Below are 23,291 nucleotides of genomic sequence, written 5' to 3' on the forward strand. Positions count from 1 at the left end.
GAATAAAATAGCTGATGGTGAGGTTGGCATTGAGAAAGGACAGTACTAATGATATTACAACCCACAATGATGACAATGTATGAGGAGAGACAAACAATTAACAGAAAAAAGATGAGGAAAAGAGAATCTTTGAGAAAGGCAGTACTGTACTTCAAGAGTGATTTCACCCAACCCCCCAGTCTGTTTCCGATAGGGACTTTCAGGAGAGCATCTCTATTCCACTGAGTTTGTATTAATGGAAAATACAAGATTTACTGAGATAATAAAAAGCTAGTGTAAAAGGTCTACAGAGGACTTCAGAAAAACTAAGACAATAACTGAATTTAAGGAGGTAGGAGGCAAGTAATTGATGATGGCATGACACTGAAGTGTCTGGGTTATGATGTTACAAGGACACCTCGTTAGTGCATATCGTAACGGAAGGGGTTCTTAAAGAATTTAGTGGTGTTAGGGGTAATGTGAAAGTGACAAGAACAACCTTTTTTAATGTCAATGTAAAGGAGAGGAGGTGAAGATTAGGCTAGAAAAAAAACATGGAATGAACTGAAAGAAGAAACAGCCCCACCTCAACAGTCAAGACAGAGGCCTATTCTACCTCTTTTTATATGATGATTATAGACATCATAGACTAATGATTCTCAATGTCTATAAAAGTTATTCTAGTTATTGGAAAATTATCTTTTAACCATGTGCATAACCCATTACTTAGCATATTTATTTCTTTTCTTCAGAATGTTGTTATAGCAATTGCCAGCTTTACACTTTATACAGCAGTGAATTATGGCTAGCAATGACATGGCCAAGCACAGCACCCACAATATAGTATTGTTTGCTTGCTCTCTTCTGAGAATAAAACAAAAAAGAATGTAACAAAGAAAAAAACGTTTTTGTGAATCTTAGGCTTTACAATAACAATCACCACGTGAAATACTTTAAAATTCAGTTCTCTTTGCTTCTCAATGTCTTCCATGCAAATAACTTAAATGCATTTTATTCTTACAATAATCTTGCTGGTTCTAAACAAACTCACATATTGCAAGAAAATCCATAAGACGTTTCTAGTGTAGGTATTCCCTCATGGAAACAGAAAGTCAATCATCCCATATTTTAATTTTCTAAAATGTAACACCCCCTGTATCTGTAGCATGAATGCTACCAGCAGGCAAGCAGACAAATCATGAACACTCAGTTCACTGCAATGAACAAAAGGGACTACAGTAAGGTCTAACATCACTGAAGAAAGTGTTTCCAAATGTAATTACAAGTGTTTCCTCAAGCTGATCCTTTCATTTTTCCACAGCAATTTAAAATCAAAATGCAGCAAGGCAATCATGGCCGTTATGGAGGCTGTTATTTACCTATTTTTCAACTCCCCTGGCTCTTCTACACATATTGAAATAAAGAACTACCCATTCATCAGCTCTGCTGTGTGGTAAAGAGAATTACCAATTTAGAGAGAACTTCACCTATAATGCTGTTGAAACAATTTAGATCATACGAGTTGTTTGCCATCTGAAAAACCTGAAGGTTGAGTGAATTAAGATTTGAAAATGATAAAATATAATTAGAATGACAGGTAATTTTTCAGTAAAATATTTACTCTTGCAATTGACAATCAGCCCCTTTGGAAGACTTACAAAAAGAAAAACCTTTTTTCTATAGACATACTCATAACTTCTTATATAGTGTCAATACACATGTACACATGGGTTTCTCAGTAACAACAGCAAAATGATATGGTTAAAATAAAGTATAGGAATGTCTGTAAATCAGTATCACAATTACTATAGGTGCGGAGAAAAATGCATACAGTTGCTCCTGTCAGCATACTGAACATATGCACCTGCATATTTTTTCTCTATTCCATTTTTGTACTGCACAAATGTAAAATGTACAGAAAAATGCATTAGGTTCTACACTAAAATTTCACTTTCATACAAACTGCAACAACTTAATCACAAGACAAAGACTTGGCCGTTATGAGCTTTTTTTGTCTAGTCTACAGATTTTATGCATAAAATAACAAGATCAATTTATAAAATCAGGTTACATTGTATGCCTACATGTATGGACATACAGTATCATGTAAAAGTTTGGGCACCCCTCTGAGGTTGTATGATAATTTGTTCTGTCTTCATAAGAGAAATGTAGAGAGAGGGAGGTTTATCAGACCAAAATTCTCAGTGTAGCATTATTGAGTTTTATGAAATAAAACAAAAAATGGGATGATCAAAAGTTTGCGCACCCTTTTAATTACATTCATTTGAAGGTTGCAGCACAAAATTGCTTTGAATGGCACCACAAAATTGCTTTGAATGGCACCAGCCAGATTTCGGGGACTTGTCAGTGGCTATAGGAGGAGTCTACAGGATGTTATTTCAGCAAAAGGAGGCTCTACTAAATATTGATGGTATTATTCCTTTGAGGCACCCAAATTTATGCACCTGCCTATTTTTGTTTAAATGCACATTAGGTTGGTTCTGTTGGTCCAATAAAAAATATTTCACTACTGAAATGTTGCTGTTTCCATAAGGTATAAATGTAAAAATGAAGTTGCTGCCTCAAAAGCTTATCAAGTTATAAATTGACACATTGATTTTTTTCAGAGGTACCCAAACTTTTACATAGCACTGTATCTACCACTATCAGTTTTGTGAAATGTTAAACACTGTATTGGCCATCATATTGTGAAATGAATGTGTTACCTGGGTGCACACAACACAGAAAACAGACAGAAGCTTACGTCACTGATCTCTCTATTATAAAAAAAAAAATCTTAACAAGGAGACGAAACATGATCTTCTCGGAAGACACTTTGAGGTCCAGCAAGAGACACTGTAACATCATGCGAGACAAGGCAGTTTGATAGAAGGACAGCTGCTGGACATGCTTTTAAATGATCGATGCGCAGTGCGACAAGCAGAACAAGCACCTTGGCAGCAGGAGAACAAAGCCAGCAGCTGATCCATCCGCATCTCCTTAGCGTGCGTTCAGCTCCCCCTCTTCACAACGCGAGCAGGAGAGACGCGAAGTGGCAGGAGCATAGCGCGCCTCCAGGGAGGTTGAGCAAAGCAAATGAGACCGGATCATCTTGGAGAGACACTTTGACGACACACAAGACTAGACATTACAACATTAGCAAGCAAAACTGTGAAATGGTGACTTTCGCATGTCACGCCTTACTTACAATTTAAAACAAGTTCACGGACATCTAACCTAGCAGTTGTTAGAATGCTTTTGGTAAACACACTTCATGTGCGCTCAGCTCTTAAAACAACGACAAGCAGAACATGCAGCTCGCCAGCAGCAGCAAGCCAGCAGATGATTCAAGTGCATCTCCTTAGCATGCATTCAACCCGCAATCAAACCCTTCAAAACGTGAGCGGCACACAAAGTAGCCAAAGGACAGCTCCTATACTGGCTTTTAAATGATCAACGCAAACTGCCACAAGCAGAACGCGCAGCTTGCCGGCAGCAGCAGCAAAACAGCAGCTGATCCGACCACATCTCCTTAGCATGCGTTCAGGCCCCAGTTTACTAAAATACTGAGACAGAAAACATTACAAATATAAGTTTTTAAGCTTTTGTATTTTGAATACATACAACACCAATTTCATTAAGAGTCAAAGGATGAGTTTGATCAATTGGCACACACTAATTAGATCTGAAAGTCTTAAAATATAAAAATGTGGATTTAAATTCTTCTTTAATATCTAGAAATACAATTAATGCTGTCAGATCTATACATTCTAAAGAGTATTTGCAGTTTGACATTTTACTTTGTTTCAGTTTAGTTGATTTGCTTTAACTAGCAACTATTTAATTATGAGGTTCAAATCAAGAAGACTATTGATACTGCATCATAATATGCTCATTATCATTTAAAATAAAAAGTGTCTAAGGAGAGCACCTTGGAAAGGTGAGGTATTCTAGTCTACTCCATCCACCCAAAACATTTCAACAAATTAGTCCAACTGCCTGACAATAGCAATTGGGAATTGCATCAAAGCTAACAAACTCCAAAATTCTGAAACGCTAAGAACAAATTACAAAGGTTGAGATGTTTTGGTTTTCTAACTACATTTAAAATAGTACAGCATAATATGGCACCTCTTTAAATGTACTCAGGTTTCAAATTCAAATATTACAATATTTTTGTTAATGCTAATAAAAATACTTTTTGAGTGCCAATTATACATTGATAAGTGATTACTAATGTATCATTATACAACTCAGAAGCAGTTAGCTAAAAGTAGTAAAGAGCAACTGTTACTGCAATGGGAATGGTAGGTGGCCAAAACAAAAAGACTAGTACTTGTCACAGAACTGGTTAAGAATCACACAAGCTCTCAAAGGCACTTTCACCGGATAAAGACATACAGAACATTTCCAAATCAGACAGGGACTTTAACAATATGAATGGCTACAAAACAGACTGAAATGATAGTATATCTACTACAGCAAACTACGCCAAATTCCCTTCTTACCCTGAAATAACTACACACAAAGTTACAAGCCAGTATGAAGTGCTAGTGTCAAAGGAGTTTACTCCAATCTCATCTGGAATCCAGAGGAAACAAAAAACCACCAGCAATGGGTAACTGCAAATTAAGTCACATTCTTGTGAACTTTAATTTCTGTACAGTGCTTCAAGGTGCCAGGCTAAACATTTAAGTAACTCTAAATAAACTGATCGCAGATTCGTATCAGTAGTGTGAAAAGACACTCTAATCAAGAGTGTCCCATTTAAACAAAACCAGGGTCTAGTGCTGAAGTGCTCTGGCAGTCTTCTATATGGATATATATTTCTGACGTGTTTGAGTAAAATTGTTAATTCAAATTAATTCTTAATGGTTTTGAGTGAACAGAATAATCTATCTTTGACCAGAACAGATTCAGCTCCTCCAAATTTTCCTCATAATTCATATTCCACAATTTTGCAATAGTTCAAGTCACTCTTCTCTAGAGTATGTTTGGTCATGTTGTATCATTTTTTGTATGCAGGTCAAATATGCAAACACTCTAAATGACGCTTTTATATGAATTATATATCTTAAGAACACAATACTTTGACCAGTACATAAGCTACTGATGAGTATTGTGAATGTTTCTTGGGTTTCTGTAGGAAAAAAATGGGGAAGAAATTCAGTGTGAGACCACTGCTAACATTGGTTCTGTCAGTTTATTTAGAGAAGAGGGACAGAAAGCCTGCCCGAGGACTGCTAAGGTCATGTCTGGTCTGGTCCTTTTGGCTGCAGTCATACTTAAATCGAAGGACCAGCAGAAGTCAGTTTTCAGTCTTAAACCATTTTCTGAGAATAGAAAACAGAAAAAAATTATTGCACGGTCTATTGGCTTTGCAGTCAATTAGGATTGTATCGTATGGTATCAAAACTTCCTTTTTTAGAATTTTTAATCAGTACCACAGTAATAAAACATGGATGAGAGACGGATGGATAAAGTAAAAGAAGACTTGAAAGAAAAGGGACTGAGTGGGGAGGAGGTGTGGGACAGAGCTGCATGGACAGGATTATCGACCCCACATACAGTAGATGCTGGAAGAGATCTAGAAGAATCAGCACTCTGCTTCAGTGAACCCACAACTGAAAAGGATCATTCACTCCATTCACACACAGTTCTCAATGTTAACAAGAAACATCTATTATGTGGTTTAGACAATCAGTCACTTGTAAACCAGAAAAAAGTCACTTACCTTCAACACTGTCAGAGCAAGATGTGCCAATTCCAGTATCGCCACTGTCAGACGTTGTGCTCAGGCATCTTCTGCGAGTGCTATAGCTGCTTGCAGTAGAAGCAGATGCCTCCCAGGCTGAATTCTCCCCAGGTAACCATCTTTCATTAGGTGTATCTGAACCTGTAGAAAATCAAAGAAGGAAGATTTATAGTCATGCTGTAATCTACTCAGATCATAGAAAAAGTATTAACCTGCACAGAGCAAAATATAAATGACATTTTCATAAGGATAAAAAAACAATACTTGTTCAACAATATGTCCATCTATCTAAGACAACTGCATCAACCAATGACTCACATAAAACTATACAAATCGGTATGCTACAGATTTACTGGGTAGGTAGATCTGATGTCTTTGTAACAGTCAAAACAAGAGTTTTGTTAGGTAGTTAGATAAATATATATCAATATCAATCAGATACCACATATGTTCCATGTGCTCCCTTTACTACAGCTTGGTGTGTATGATTTAGGCTGCATCTTGCATCATGCCTCAAATGTATGTATGTATTCAAGTACAGGAAGCTCTGTATAAGCAAATGCATTATATATATGCAGGTATTGAAGTGAATATGAGAGAAGAAAAATAAATTTGCATTAAGTCAACCTAGATAAATGTATAGCCAGGAGCTTCAAAATAGGAGGCCTGTGGGGCAGCACACAGAGGGAGGTCCCAGTCCCCTGCCCTGGTTAATTCTTTGCAATTACCTGACACCTCTGCACTACAGGACTCTATATGCTTGTCTATGGAGATATGAAAAGAAAATACATAGACATGGGGGGGGTGTAAAAACTCTACACAGATAAAGACCAGGTGCAGGACTCAACCCTAGGACACCGAGTTCACTATTCAGCACGATTGTCATGTTAGAGGAATTAAATAAAGTTATGTGATGGATGACACTGAACTATTAAAAAGCAAGCAAGAACACTAAAATGTGTATACCATTCTGAACTAATGTATTTTCATCAACTGTAATTTTTCAGCACATGTAATAATCTCTGTACACAACCTAAATCATACTAACAAATGTTAAGTCTAGGAATTAAAAGAACCGGCTATTTTCTTCAGAAATTCATGGCAAAGGCTTTTGCAAGCTTTGTTTTCAATTAGAGGGTGGTAGCTTATCACAGTACATCTGAAACAGATTTTATTACTTTGCACTTTGCTTCAATAAGAAGTTTAAAACTGTATTTACAATAACCTCCCACCAGTACCTCTGCCAAACCTGTCAAACTGAAAATGAAACAGGTGAAGATGACTGGCGTTTCGCTGACTGTCTAAAAGACAAGCATGAACATGCTTTCCATGTTCTTGAGAAAACAAAATACAATTACTCATTTTGTTTTAAAATTCCAAGGATTCTCACTTTAACGAATCTTCCTTATGCAATTACTAATTAAATTTACAGAGCAAAATCACAAAAAACATACGAACCCAATATCACACTTTCATTCATCCTTCAATTTTATTTTTATTGTAGTTAATGGTTATATGGTGCCAGAGCCTCACCCATTAGCACTGGGCACAAGGAAAGAACCAATCCTTGATGAGATGCTATTCAATCACAATAGATGGCACTCACAAAATACAAATATGAGCATACAGAAAACTGACATACTAAATTAAAAACCGAAATTCCACCACACACTAACTGGGACTTGATTTGAACCCAAAAGCTTACAGTTATAAGGCAGCAACAGTCCACTATGCCATCCTTAACCATATGTTACACAAATATAAATTAAAAAGAATGCTAGTATAACATTTTTCTAAATAAACTTTTATATCGGTTATTAATTATGTTTATTATACATGCATTTTACTTCAGAATCACACTGCCGTGGTTAATTTGGAAACTTGTACTGCTATTGTCATACACTAATGATAACAGCAAAAAAAATTGTCCTGTTCAGATGCAATCAAAAGAATGCAAATAAAATGCTAGGCTTTTTTTTTTTTTTACCAAAACGTGTCTTGCTAAGTCACTTTCACCTAGGGTGAGAATAGAAGACTACCAACAAAGCCAGGCAAATGACACTAAGGCTACGTGAGGTCTTAAAAGTACACATCATCACATCGTCCTTTCAAAATATCGATGATGTTTGGTACCATTGTGGGGGAAGTTGGGGTGGGTGCGGTTTAACAGATGTTGTGGATTACAAATAAATAGCTGATGTACGAAGTACAAAGACACCATTAGCAGCCAGACGTACAGAGGAAAGCGTCCACACAAGCTGGTTGGAGAATTGTGCGTAGGCATGTTAGCTTGAGACACAGAACTTAAGTTGTGTTGTCTTCGAAAGTATTATTACAATGATTTAAACGCGATTCATACCAAGTTCATTTAAATTGCTACAAATCAAAGTGCAGTATTAGCATGAAACATTAAAATTAGGTCTGCCTCATAAAATTGATTTGAATAAACTCTACCAACAAGAAACTTGAAGTTACTAACTACTGTTACTCACTCAAATACAGCATCTTCAGTTGTTCTCTTTTAATCATATTCTTAACAAAAAAAGCAACTTGGCAAGCATTATAAGAAAAAAAATGTACTTTATTATTGTATCATCGAGGCTTGGCCACCATGCCTATTTTGTCTTTTCGTAACAAGCATGCAAACGACATGTAGCAAAAACCATATGATGTCACAGGATCCATATAAAGCATCAATCGCTGCTGGTACCAACCTAATTGAAGCACTGCCTTGTAACTCCAAATAAGCATCACCATGTCACCATTTTCCTTCTCCAGTTCCCAAATCTCACTGCACTGGTTATGTAAAATATAAGACTACAAAGAATGGCTTCCTTTATCCCGCAACCCTGCCCAGGATAAATGGATTAGTAAAAAAGAATGGTTAATGAAAAACAAAGTAATGTTGCCAACAACTTTAGCCTGGGATTCAGCCACCCATCATATAAGCACACATTCCACCACGTAAATGAGAGGCTTCAAAGGACCTTTTAAAAACAAGCAAACCAAGATCATAAAAGAATTCCAACTTGTGTGGACACAATGTGCAATCATTTTAAGGATAGCGAGTTACCTACAAAGCACTGAAAAGAGTGCTGTAAAGAGTGAGGAATCACGGGCACTGCAGCAGCACTTAGCTGTGCTCTTCCCATTCAAACTCTGCCCATGATGATCAGGCTACCTGACAGCTTTCTTGCGAGGTGTGCAAATTTAAAAAAGTGATGGCTACAGTTTGCCACTTTGGCTCCAAACATCTGCAGAAAACAAATTCTCAATCAACAATGTTTCATTTACATTGATGACATACCCAGCCAATCAGCGATGGAGAACATTATCAACCATCAACTCAACCCGAACTCGCTTTAAATATTAAGTGCCTTGAGCATGGGAAAGGCGCTATATAAATAAAATGTATTATTATTATTATTTCACTTCCAATACTTCTTAATGAGATGATCCAAAATAAAAGTTTCAAAGATAAAGTGGGGTGCAGTCAACAGCACCCTGTAGGCACCCCCACCTGTCTACATTAAAGAAAGTTTGGGAAATTAGCCAAACCACAGATACAGTAGTCCTAGTAGTGGTCTTAGAACTGTATCTACCCCCCAGACTGGCAGAACCGATGAAGAGGAAAAACTAGTTTTGAGCTAGGGTGATGGAGGTGACTGCAATGGTGATGACTTGAAGGGGCATGAAGGAGCTGGTGCTAATGGTTGTAACGAATTCCACAGGGACTTTAGCTTTTGTACCAGTAATGTTTAGGGTAAAGAGGCTCTCAAGTTTGCAGTTCTCTTGCAAGGATTTGCCAAACATGATCCTCCCATTATCTCTCAAGTTGTCCTCCCTTAGAGTACAGAATTGGGATGTGAACATTGGTCAATGGAATAAGAGCCACCAACCACTGTATGCAACTGCTTAGCTACAAGTTCTCTCTCAGCTATATTCCATGTGGTGCTAGATAATTATGGTCAATCTGGTTATCTGGTGTGTATGGAATACAACAGACTATTTGCAGGTAAAACAATTTGATGAGGACATGGTGAAAAATGTGAAGATTATCTTTGAGAAGGCTGAATATCTTAACATTGCTTGATTGAACCAGATTTTTTTAGTCAGAGACAAAAAACAAAATTAAGAGGAAGCTTGGATGAAAGGGACTTTGAGAAGCAAATCTGCTAACATACTGGTAAGCAAGAATAAATGCAGTTGGAGAAAGGGACCACCAAAGCACAAGGAAATATAGAGAGGAATACTGAAGTAGGGGAGGCAACTGACAAAAAAAGGAGTGGCAAATAATAAATGCAGAAAGTGACATAGCAATCTTTCTTATTAGGTATCAGGAAACAGAAAAGAAACTGCATTATACACTTGTAAATCTATAAAGAGCATCCGACAGGGTTTCCAGGACCGCAGAGAGCAGAGGACAATAACTTGGGTGGGCAACTAGCTCTGCTGTGTAATCCCAGAAAATGGCTGTTAAACCATTAATGAGGAGAATGATGTACGTCTTTCTAAACTCATAATGGTTTAATACGTACCAGCTTACAAAAATTCTATAAATATGAGTTTGAGTGTTAATCAGGATACTACTACAGCAACAGATAATATGGAGGAAAACTAAAAACCAACACTTAAGAGGCATAGGCCACATGTTGTGCAGGGCTCAATATGCTATTCTGCAGATTAAGGTGTGGGCAGAAGTTGATCAAAGTAATGAGTCTCTCTTCCCTCTCCTACTGCAGCAAAAATATATTACAGTTGATAAGAATATTTTGGTTTAATTTCACACCATTTTAAGACAATGCTTGCCAAGCAGACGGCCAATTAACGCACAGAATGTGTGTGAAATTGTGTGTAGGCCAAGGTAGTCAAATGACCTTAGTTTACTGTGAAAAGTCTCTTAAAAATGGTAATAATAATAAAAAGAAACTCAGAAACAGGACAGTTATTTTCCATTACCATTATTGAGAAATTAAATCAGTTGTTTTCTTACTGCAGTAGATGCTTACAAAAACAGCAGTAATTCAGTGATGTTATGTTTAGGAGTGGGGCAGGAACAGGAGCAAAACAACACTTTTAGGGCACCAGAAATCTATTTAAATGTCTGTTCCTAGTGTAATTTCACATCCAAAAGCAAAGCAGATAAAACACGGAAAAAAATCCAGCCCTAAAATGTGTTGTGAATGGGTGTGAAACAGGTGTTTTTCAGTGTTAACAACGATGACAATTGCTTTCCACTCAAAATTATTCAAAGACTGATCAGGGTAGTACAAAAAACAGATCTGTAAAATATAGCATTGTATGGGAAAACACTGTGCCAAACTTAACATTGGGGGTAAAACAAACTGCAGATCTTTTATATTCAAATGTCAGTTTTTTCCTTTTGAATAAGACATTTCTATCATACAGTTGAATTATATTTAAATAGTGACTTTCGACCTGACAGCCCTAATTATGTACATTGTAGGGATGCCACAATGGGAGTATTCGGATGATTGATTAATCTGGTGAATATTGGAATGATTAAAAATGAATCACCTTACCTGAAAACTGGTAGTTGTAAATGAGAAAGGCTGTGACAAATATGATTTGGCACTTTCCCATCCCTATATATATATATTTAAAATAATTTGAAACAGTTTCAACTTAAATTCATTATCTTATTACCACGTTTTTTTTACTTTTACATTTAAATAAAAAGAAGCAAAATATTTCTTCCTTCTATATACAACAATAAAATTCAATGTTAAAAAAAACAAATAAACTAGGATTCAAACATAATGAACACATTTCAGAAATCCAACCATGAATATAGAACAACAAATACATGATTTTCAGGTCAAACCTGGTTAAATGCAAAGCTTATCAAGTTGTGTCATATTCATTAGCAGTCTATCTACTTTGCAATTGTCTTCAAAAATCATTTTGTTATGATATGCCATTTCTCAATAAAAAAGGACAGCAAAGTATGCTCAAATGCACCAAATAAATCATGACAGCCTTTTGATTTTTTGTTGTTTCCCTAATTTTGCCTTTGTAATATAAGATTCCACAAGGATAGCAAAGAACATGCAGCCAAATATGCAAGTGGATTTGCTATTCAAGCACAGAGCCAAGGGTGTTCCTTCCCTGTGAAACCATGCGCAGCTTTCACTTTCAATTAAACCGGTCTGCTGTAATACAGGTGCCGGTCATAAAATTAGAATATCATGACAAAGTTGATTTATTTCAGTACTGTAATTCCATTCAAAAAGTGAAACTTGTATATTAGATTAATTCATTACACACAGACTGATGTATTTCAAATGTTTATTTCTTTTAATTTTGATGATTATAACTGACAACTAATGAAAGTCCCAAATTCAGTATCTCGGAAAATTAGAATATTGTGAAAAGGTTCAATATTGAAGACACCTGGTGCCACACTCTAATCAGCTAATTAACTCAAAACACCTGCAAAAGCCTTTAAATGGTCTCTCAGTCTAGTTCTGTAGGCTACACAATCATGGGGAAGACTGCTGACTTGACAGTTGTCCAAAAGACGACCATTGACACCTTGCACAAGGAGGGCAAGACACAAAAGGTCATTGCTAAAGAGGCTGGCTGTTCACAGAGCTCTGTTTCCAAGCACATTAATAGAGAGGCGAAGGGAAGGACAAGATGTTGTAGAAAAAATGTGTACAAGCAATAGGGATAACCGCACCCTGGAGAGGATTGTGAAACAAAACCCATTCAAAACTGTGGGGGAGATTCACAAAGAGTGTACTGCAGCTGGAGTCAGTGCTTCAAGAACCACCACACACAGACGTATGCAAGACATGGGTTTCAGCTGTTGCATTCCTTGTGTCAAGCCACTCTTGAACAAGAGACAGCGTCAGAAGCGTCTCGACTGGACTGCTGCCATGTGGTCCAAAGTTATGTTCTCTGATGAAAGTAAATTTTGCATTTCCTTTGGAAATCAAGGTCCCAGAGTCTGGAGGAAGAGAGGAGAGGCACAGAATCCACGTTGCTTGAGGTCCAGTGTAAAGTTTCCACAGTCAGTGATGGTTTGGGGTGCCATGTCATCTGCTGGTGTTGGTCCATTGTGTTTTCTGAGGTCCAAGGTCAACGCAGCCATCTACCAGGAAGTTTTAGAGCACTTCATGCTTCCTGCTGCTGAGGAACTTTATGGAGATGCAGATTTCATTTTCCAACAGGACCTGGCACCTGCACAAAGTGCCAAAACTACCAGTACCTGGTTTAAGGACCATGGTATCCCTGTTCTTGATTGGCCAGCAAACTCGCCTGACCTTAACCCCATAGAAAATCTATGGGGTATTGTGAAGAGGAAGATGCAATACGCCAGACCCAACAATTCAGAAGAGCTGAAGGCCACTATCAGAGCAACATGGGCTCTCATAACACCTGAGCAGTGCCACAGACTGATCGACTCCATGCCACGTTGCGTTGCTGCAGTAATCCAGGCCAAAGGAGCCCCAACTAAATATTGAGTGCTGTACATGATCATACTTTTCATGTTCATACCTTTCAGTTGGCCAACATTTCTAAAAATCCTTTTTTTGCATTGGTCTTAATTGATATTCTAATTTTCTGAGATACTGAATTTGGGACTTTCATTATTTGTCAGTTATAATCATCAAAATTAAAAGAAATAAACATTTGAAATACATCAGTCTGTGTGTAATGAATGAATCTAATATATAAGTTTCACTTTTTGAATGGAATTACTGAAATAAATCAACTTTGTCATGATATTCTAATTTTATGACCAGCACCTGTATGTTTCAGAAAACAGCAATACGTTATTATTGTATTGTTACAATGTTTTTCCCGGACCTGAGCAGATTTTTTTTAAAGCTTGGACCGCATCCCAACATGCAAAAAATATGAAGTCCTTTAATCATCCAATATCTACACGCTACAGCTGCCATGGGAAGAAAACTTGAAGCTAAACTAAAATACACAGCTTTGGGTGTCGGGTCAGTGTCAGAGCAGGTACGTTCAGCTAAAAGGCCTACGTGAAAACACTGAATGTGAACAAATTTTTAGTAGGTATTGTTAGATGTGCTCTTGAAAGGTGGAGCATTAGAGAAAGTGCTGAGACAGAGAAGTGCAGTATGTTTGAAATAGTGGAAGTACACTACAAAAACAGATTAAGTCAATAACCCACAGGAGTAAAATATATAAACATAAAAAAAAAAAACTTTGTTGTCAATTTAACGATTTTAAATAATCTTTAAAACCCTATTACATTGTAGAAGTACTTCATCTACTTGAAGAGTGCACCTTTAAATTAAAATCAAGCAAATTAACATTTGTTAAACCATTTAATTACAAGATGGATGCCCATTAATACCTTAATGGTCCCTTTAAGGCTGCATACAGCAGATTATCTGTTTTAAGCAGAAAATCCTCTTCCAAATGCAAGTACAGTCTACTGTTTTCAAAAGTATGTACCTCCAGTTCATTTAATGGCATTCTCAGAAGAAAACTTCATTTTTACTTTTATGTATAATTAAACAATGATGTTCCTTTGAAATTTAGGGTCACCAAAAAAATAAATAAATAAAACATGGCATTTTCTTATTTTACCGATGTGGACACCTGGAAGAAGGGATAGTACCAACAACAACTGAAATACAACTCCTAAGGGCTTCAAGGCAACAGCACTAACTTTTTCAGTTGGACATTCCTCCCTACATTAGAACAACACAGTATTCTTTAGAACAAAATATTTTGCACAAAGATGTAATAAAAACATTCCTTTGTTTATGAAGTGTTTCAAATTACCCTATATCCAGTCCCAAATTCCCAACTATTTAGCAAATTCAATTTCAAAATTGCATTAAGGTGTATTCTCTGATAAAGTAATTTCTCAAAACTAATCAAGAAATCCTTCTCTTGATGAATGCTAAACTCAAAGAGCACCCAATAAAGGACAATACAGATCAACAGTAGCTACCCACACAATATAAAAAAATCTCACTGCCCAACTTTAACAAGAATTTTTATAGTGGGTTGTAGCAGGATTTTTTAAATCACTAACAGCAACCAAGAACAAAAGCATACTGAACATTTATTTAAGAGCTTTCAATAAAATACAACCAAGCAACTCCTATGTGTAACTCAGAATGTGATCTCTGAACAAGACAAGAGTTCATCAGCACAGGTGTCTAAAGTAACACAGCATCTGTGCCAAATCAAATAAAATTATTGCACATGTGGCTTTTGATACTAATATTACCGACTTCATCCTTAAACTAGAAGAACCAAATCAAGTGGCAGATATCTTTACACAAGCTCCGGGTTAACACCAATTTATGTTAAGTAGCACCTTCACAATGTCTCCAGATCACACAATTAGATTACAAGCTTGAAAGTGGATGAACCGACTAGACTTAAAATTTCAGTATGGCGGCATCGGCCATTTACTGACTGCACAACCATAATAAGCTATATTCTACAAGTACACTAGATTAAGGACTTCATTATCAAGTTAAAACAAGCAAAAGTATAAAACAAAAATGTATTTGCCAGTGGTTACAGAATACACTTGCATTTTCAAAAAGAGAACACAGGTAATTCTTTTTATTGATTATAGATTTAAACTCTGATTCGGATTCCTTAGCCATAAATTTGCAGACACTATAGCTTAAAAATGTAATTCCCAAGAAACTATTTTTTTAATAAAATTCCACCACATTAAGTTTATTATCATTGTAAATTAGGTTAGTGCCATTTAAAATGCTAAGCACTTTACATGGTCAATTGAAAACCACTTCACCCTCTATCAATGTATTGCATTCACCTGGATAATGCAATGGTAGCCATTCTTACACCTGTATTTTCACCACAAATTAGCTGTTAGGTGGTGAAGGGGTCATAGAGATAATTGGCCAGTGCGGAACAGGGGATAATTAGGGGGACAGAATGTCCAGAACAAGGTAATTTAGGCAGGACAACTTGGAAACAGACTACTCATTTCGAAAGATGACCATGGATCTTTTATAACCACAGAGAGGTAGGACCCCCATTTTATATGACATTTGAAGGCGCCAATTTTTTTTTTTTCTTTTTAACAGCAGTGTCTCAAGCACTGCACTAATGCATTGTGATTCACACACAGGTTAAGCGTCCACTGATGTCTTCACCAATACTACTTTCTAGCAACCAGTCTCCCATCCAAATAATGGCCAGGCCCAACAATGCTTACCTATTAGAAAGGTAGATAGAATAGCTAGATAGAATTCTTTGTTGTCATTATACATGCACATAACGAAATTTTTTGTTGGTAGGACTCGGCTTCAAGGCAGAATACTTAAAATACACAATAAATAATAAAATAAACATAATAAGTATAAAAGACAGCAGCAATAAAACATCATCAAGTCCAGACTTTTTCTGAGGTAGTACGCCTGCAGAGACCAGTTATCTGTGTGCGAGGGTATGCAGGGGAGGAATACGAGTGTGTGTGTGTTTAATTACGAGTGAAAGTGCATGTGCATGTCTACAGGGGGGCAAGTTAGGGGTAGATGTAAGTGTGTGTATCAGCAGGGGCAGATGGACTTTCATTCTGCTGGTACGTGTTTTTTTGTTTCTAGACCGATTTCCCAAAGGCAGTGGTACAAACAGTCCAGTCTGCAGCTACACATTTGGCCTTCTTCTGCATACTTCCAGCATATACACAGTCCAGGTCTAGGAGAGGACCTCCCACGATCCCCTGTGCTGTTCTCACCACCCATGCCAAGTCATATACTGAATCACCATAAAAGATCAAAAATATTACAATTGATTATTGATATTTTTACAGTTGGAATAAATGCAGGTTAAATACTTGCTCAGGGTCACACAATGAGGCAGAAGCAGGAACTGCGTTGACAGCATTGCAGTTTAGGGTCTGGTGTTTTAGTCACTATGCCATACTTCCTGCAGTGCTTCAATATAGTTATTTTTGCATGACTTTAAGCAGAAACACTGTCGGAAAGAAGAATACCCCGAGTGCAAATATTAAGATTTAACTTAACACTTTACTGGCTTATATTAAAAAAATGTAACATTTTTGCCTTACTTGGCTGTGGTGACATACATGACATTTAGCATTACTATGATCAAGCATGTTCCTTTTTTTGTTACTTATTCTTGCTCAGATGAACTTTTGTGTTGTGGTTCCTCCACATTAGAGAGAGATATTCGATTCACTAGGAAAGTACCCTTACTAGTGGGTATTAAAACAAAAAGACTTTGCAAAAAGTAAGTTAGATAAGTAATAAAAATATGTATGTGTGAAAGTTAAAGGCACTGCAATTTGCCGATTGGTGATTATAGTCATGGGGACCAAAGCACAATATATTGCGCCTTTAAAGATTAAATTAACAAATACTATTATTAAAGTCTCGATGCTTTATAAAATCGTCTTGGTCCCCGCAAGAGCTTTACTATAGACATATGAATGTCCTAAAAAAAGAAGTCTAAAACGTATTACGTATAGTGTCCTTTTTGACATAACACACAAAAGGAAGCACCGTCACAATACGCCTGATTCGTACTGGAATAAACAAGACAAGTAAATGCGTCCATTTACCATCCACATTGCAATTGTAGTTGACAGATTAATTTGAGGAACCCCCGCAAACAATACCACGGGCACGCGGGGGAGCAACGTGCTGCGATTTTCCTTCAGCTTGCCAGTGTCGTGTCATTTAAAATGCTTGCGATTTTACTAGCTATCGCGTCTTCTAATTCCCAATGATTCAGAAGCTTGTGACGTTCTGCTCCTGGAGCGACGTGAAAAAGGCAGTCTTAACTACTCCAAAAACAAAAAGATCCCTGTCAATGCGCTCCATCGCCAGGCAGCACCCACATATGCAAAAGCCAGCCACGGAGACAATCTGCCAGCTTGGCGACAAAGCAGCCTTTAATCGAATCGCTTTGTGCGCGCCCACCCCGACTGGCCGTAAATGGAAGAACATATTTCAAAACATCGCCCTCGAGAGCTTTCACCTACCTGTTGTATGTTCATATTTGTCCACATGGTCCGAAGGTATCCTCGACCACATCATCCGCTATATGCCCAGTAGACGCGCCAGGTGACGACGACGTTACTTCTAAACCCTTTTCGAGGCAGACTCAGTAGCGATTATCTCCCTCCAGCAAAACAAAATAAAACGACAAAGAAAAGGGAACAAGCAAAAATAAAAGCTGAATTATGTAAACCCCATGTTTCGACACGACCGAGGTGGCTTCACATCAGCAGATGTACACGCAGCCCGGCGGAAACGTGCACTCTTTGAGTGGCTCGACTGTTTAGGATGTGATCTCACAAGCCGAGCCCTTCCATTATTCAGAGGAGGGGGAGGAGGCACAAATCACAGCATGGTCTACCCCTCCTACGCGATGGGCGCCGAGAGCAGAAACGCGGCCGAGTCATTCGAAGTGCATTGAGTGCTAGCCTTGGCGGATTATTCGACTTTTAGTTACTCCACGATCTGTTTATTTATCTGAACGTCTGGATAACGTTTTTTTTACCTCAGTTACGTTAAGCCTGACGTCAACGTCTGCGCAGCTGCATCACAAGAGGCAAGGCTGCTGCTGTGTTATCGGCGTTTTTGTAGCACATACTGCGGACAACTGTGACTTTTAGCGAATGAGCCGTTTCTGTACTTTAGTTCAAAATCTGTGATTGGTTTACTCAGAATAAAGACCTCCGCTGTGTCGCAGCTTCAAGAGATCACGACCACAACCGTCGAAGTTTTTTGCACGTTTTCCACGTGGTTACGAACGTTTAATTCAGTGTTTAACACTAAGTGATACGGCTGATTGGCCGAATTCTAATCTTGACGAGGGAATGCTGGAGAACTGTCTGACGGTCAGGTAATATTTCACTTGTCCCAAAAAGAAATTTACTTTCAACGGTGGCCTGGCAGCCAGTCCAGAGCAGGGTCTGACCGCCCCTGCCTGTTGTCGCGTCATGGTCCCCGGGTTAAATATAAATAGATCGATAAATATACTTTATTTCCTCCCAAGAGGAAATTAAAACATTACGGAAGCTCAAAAAAAAAAAAACATACATATACACACTCCATACATATGAACTTATGTCTTCAATAAGAGAGCAACTGCTGTCAATCACATGCTTAACGGTGTCAGATCGGCTTCCTCGTAGCGCAGGTTTACATTTAAAGGCACTGACATTCGCATTGAATACGTCCAGCTTTTTGTTTCTAGTTTGTTTGTTCCGATATCCAATATGGTTAGGGCAACAGAATTAAGGTCAGAATGAGTCATTCATTAGAATATAGCAAAATACCCGCGCTTCGCAGCGGCGAAGTACTGCCTTAAAATATTTATTAAGAAGAAAATTAAACCTTTTTAAACTGAGGGAAAATATACCAATAATTATTTGTTAAGGATCTCCTTGTAAACCACATTGTCAGTTCGGCCCTCCGGTTGTAATATGACCAAGCTGTGCGCTGAGCTTACTCTTGAGCATGCAATGTATAGTTGGCCATGTGAAAAGCAATCTTGTCTCAAATCTCACAGCTTGGATTGCTGCTGTCATAATCGGTTTGAGTTTCATGGTTTGTTCCAATTACGACAGTATTTGCAGGACTTGTGTTGAAGTGACATTCAGCATCTGTCAAGCATTGTAAGCATACAACCGGTTTCATCGATAACTTCACATCCAGCTTTTGAGAGTTTAAACATTCATAAACATCAAAGTGTCCACTACTGAAATCGTCACCTGTCAATCTAAGATGTTTAAGAGGCATTGGTGGTTGTTGAAAGGTGTAAAATATTTGGCCATTTCGGTACACTTGAAAGCAACAACCGAACAATTCAGCGGCAGCCATCAACTCACATGCAGATGCATAGGTGAAGGGCTTAAGCATTTCACTCTTATAGTGCTCCTGTGTAGTATAATTATCTCCTGTACTGTCATCAGTCCACACCATGAACCTGTCCCAGTCATTCAATACATAAGACACAATGTTCCTTCAGATATCAAGAGTGAGCCTGATATGGCCGTGCAATATGTAACAAAGAGAATGGAAAAGGTAGGTGCCATCTCTGGGAATGGAAACCACTCGGTAAATGACAATTCTTTGATCGATGGTGATCACCTCGATAGACATGTTAATGCGGGTACGGTTGGAATGATAAAGGAAATGGGTACCTGAACAATGTAAAGTAAGTCTAAAATACCTACACAATAACTATAATCATAATAAATGAACAATAAAACAGCGGAGAAGCCGTGGATTAAATAAAAAGGCTGTAGTTATCAGCAGGAAGACGTGAATCCCGTGGCGAAGCAAGGAAGGGAATGTAGAGACTGGAGCGACGGACGGCCTTATATAGGCAGGCAGCCAGCCAACAACGTGGGAGGCGTTAGATTGGGGGACACAACGCTGCCTCACACGGTGACCGAGCTGCAGGCTATGGACGTATATATGTACGTAAGTAGGATTCAGTTAGCGTTGGGAACCCGCGTACCAAATTTCTTGAAGATGGGCCCATAAGTAACAAAGACCGTTAAAAACTTCAATATGGCGGCCGACAATGGCATCATACTACAGAAATAAGTACGTACATTGATTTCGGTTAGCGCAGGGAAGCCGCATACCAAATTTTGTGAAGATGGGGCCATGAATAAGAAAGTTCAACATGGCGGACGTTGTTGACCGTTATGACCGTTACGCGTAGAATTTCGAAATGAAATCTGCTTAACTTTTGTAAGTAAGCTGTAAGGAATGAGCCTGCAAAATTTCAGCCTTCTACCTACACGGGAAGTTGGAGAATTTGTGACGTTTGGAAAATTCAATATGGCGGATGACAGTGGCGTCATACCACCGAAATAAGTACGTACATCGATTTTGGTTAGCGCAGGGAACCCACCTACCAAATTTCGTGAAAATGGGGTCAGCCTTCTACCTACACGGGAAGTTGGAAATTTAGTGACGCTGGAAAGTTCAATATGGCGGCCGACAGTGGCATCATACCATCGAAATAAGTACGTACATCGGTTTCGGTTAGTGCAAGGAAGCTGCCTACCAAATTTCGTGAAGATGGGGCCATAAATAAGAAAGTTCAATATGGCGGACGTTGTCGACCATTATCGACCGTTATGACCGTTACGTGTAGAATTTCGAAATGAAACCTGCCCAACTTTTGTAAGTAAGCTGTAAGGAATGAGCCTGCCAAATTTCAGCCTTCTACCTACACGGGAAGTTGGAGAATTAGTGATGAGTCAGTCAGTCAGTCAGTCAGTAAGGGCTTTGCCTTTTATTAGTATAGATTAGTAAACAGTGAATCATTTTTGTTCATGAGCTAATAAACATTAATCAGGATGATGCAACCTACCGGTCTAGGCATTGTAACATTGATACATTCAGTCAGTATTTCAAATACTGAATAACACCTTTAAGTTTTAATTGTAATTTTAAATTTTAATTGTAATTTTCATCAATGCTCATTCACTCAGACCCCTCCTGCCTTTTCCACTCTATCTAATCATACCAAGTTAAAAATATTTATATATATATATATCCAGCATTAAAATACCATCTGAAATAAGGAGTGTAGGCTGGTTCTCCATCATAAACAAATGTCACAGTACCTGAACTCACTGTGGCTTGTCATAACATGTAAAAGTTCATCCAACTTATTTAAAAGCAATTGAACATTGCACATTTATAGAGACGGGCCACTTCTGTATACTTTCCACCAAAAATGTATCCTTGTACTTGTTCTTTCAATCTGTTCCTGCAGTGAGGTGCAATGGGCAGCAGTGATCACAGTGCTACCAGCTGATTACAGGAACATTTCATATTTCCCACTTTTCGTTCTCAGAGTCTCTTATATTTAACATTTTTTATATACTTCATTATTCCCTGAGAGGAAATTGTCTTTTATTGCATGACTTTTGGATGTCAGAGCACAGGGCCAGTCATTGTACAGCACCACTAGAGCAATTTTCAGGTTAGAGGCCTTGCTCAAGGGTCCTCTCAATGATAAAAACTTAGGTAGCCATCAGATTCTCCCAAATCCTTTGCTCACCTCATAACAACTTTCAAGTTCCCACCTCATCCAAATGGCAGAGGATACATGTTGACTATTCGCCTGAGACTCCAATGTCATCTGCATATCTTCTAACTAAAAATTAATTTGTGATTAATAGTAACAAGCCACATGCTCTCTATTATAAAAAAAAATCTTGGAAGGAGACGGGACGTGATTTTCACGGAGAGACACTGATACGTCCCGCGAGATGAGTCCACGCCTGGGGCCAGAAATAAAGGACAAAGAGTAGATGACAAAGTAGAACGTTGTGAAGAATTCAAAAATTTTGCTGTGGTACACATGCAGAGCAAGTTAGGGATAATGCAAGTACGAAAATTCAAAAGTCTCAAAAAAAGGATAGTAAAGATCGCATTAGCACAAACAAACAGAAATTATTACTCAGTGAAATAATGGAACAGCTAAAAGAGATCAAATATATTGTTAGGATTTAAACTTTAAGTTGGAGACTTGTAGATCATTTAATTCATGTTGACAGCGAGAATTAAAAGATTCCAAAAACATTGGTGCGGTATGAAGTCCTGTGTGACAGAGACTTTTAACCTGAGATTATTTCAAGTCACACCCTACTTACAACTATTTTCAAACAAGACTACGGTCATCTAACCTCAGTGATGTAAATGCTTTTGTCAGACGCGCTTCCTGTGCCCTCAGTTCTAGATAACACGTCAACGACTAAGCGAAGAAGAAAGAGCATGGACAAACATTTGAAAAAGTCATTTATTAGTTTATTTATTAGAGAGAAAGAAACGATATTTACTCACAGGCGTTGTCGCGATATAAGTCCAAACATGGAATCAAAATTCAATACGATCGTGAAGAAAAATTAATTCCAAATATTGTTTTTACTAAAGTTTTAAAGGAAAAGTGAAAATAATGCATATGTAACAATTCCCATGAAAATAACAAAAAAATTTAATCTCTTTAAGTTGTATATCTGGTTAACCAAACCCGGGGGTGGGCGAGCGAAGCGAGTAGGGGGCAGAGCCCCTTAGTCTTTTTAATAATAAAATAATTTAATAATCATAAAAATAAAAAATTTGCCCCCATCCAATAAAAAGAAGAGAGGGAATAAGCTCCTGTGAAAGGCATCCACTAGGGAAGTGCTCAAAACCAAAAAGACACTACATTCAGAATAAGAAGGTGCAGAAAATTGATGGAAATTGCAGAGAATAATTGTGGACTACAGAATAGAAGGGACTCACTATTAGCTTATTCAATGCTACAAATGGGCATCAAAGCTGAAAAAAACATTAACTGGTCCAGTAGTGAAAATGGATATGACTTACTGTACAATGCTTGTAAAATATTATTTTGCTGTAATTTATACTTGGAAAAGGGTGCAAACCCCTTCACCTTACACTAATACTTTCTGACATGCCAAAGTATGGGGCATTTTCCAAAAGCAACCACAAGCCATATTAAGCGAAAATAATACTGCTGCAGTCAATAATGTCCGTGGACCTTCATATTGTAACAG

General features: G+C 37.9%; 1 protein-coding gene and 1 long non-coding RNA gene across 2 annotated transcripts in view; one reads left to right on the plus strand and one right to left on the minus strand.

The window, feature by feature from the left end:
• The window catches only part of cep85l (centrosomal protein 85, like), a 144,955-nt gene extending 126,931 nt beyond the window's left edge, over positions 1-18,024 (minus strand). The window contains exons 1-2 of the mRNA XM_039747638.1: positions 17,739-18,024; positions 5,714-5,875 (exon numbers count right to left, since the gene is read on the minus strand). Coding sequence (XP_039603572.1) covers positions 5,714-5,875; positions 17,739-17,793 — 217 coding nt within the window. The 5' untranslated portion in view covers positions 17,794-18,024. The remainder of the gene's footprint in view (positions 1-5,713; positions 5,876-17,738) is intronic.
• Positions 18,025-18,453: 429 nt separating this feature from the next.
• The window catches only part of LOC120525398, a 44,718-nt gene continuing 39,880 nt past the window's right edge, over positions 18,454-23,291 (plus strand). Inside the window, exon 1 of the long non-coding RNA XR_005632949.1 lies at positions 18,454-18,604. This is a non-coding gene — a long non-coding RNA (uncharacterized LOC120525398). The remainder of the gene's footprint in view (positions 18,605-23,291) is intronic.

Source organism: Polypterus senegalus, chromosome 3, assembly GCF_016835505.1.
Source record: "Polypterus senegalus isolate Bchr_013 chromosome 3, ASM1683550v1, whole genome shotgun sequence".
Classification (NCBI taxonomy): domain Eukaryota; kingdom Metazoa; phylum Chordata; class Cladistia; order Polypteriformes; family Polypteridae; genus Polypterus; species Polypterus senegalus.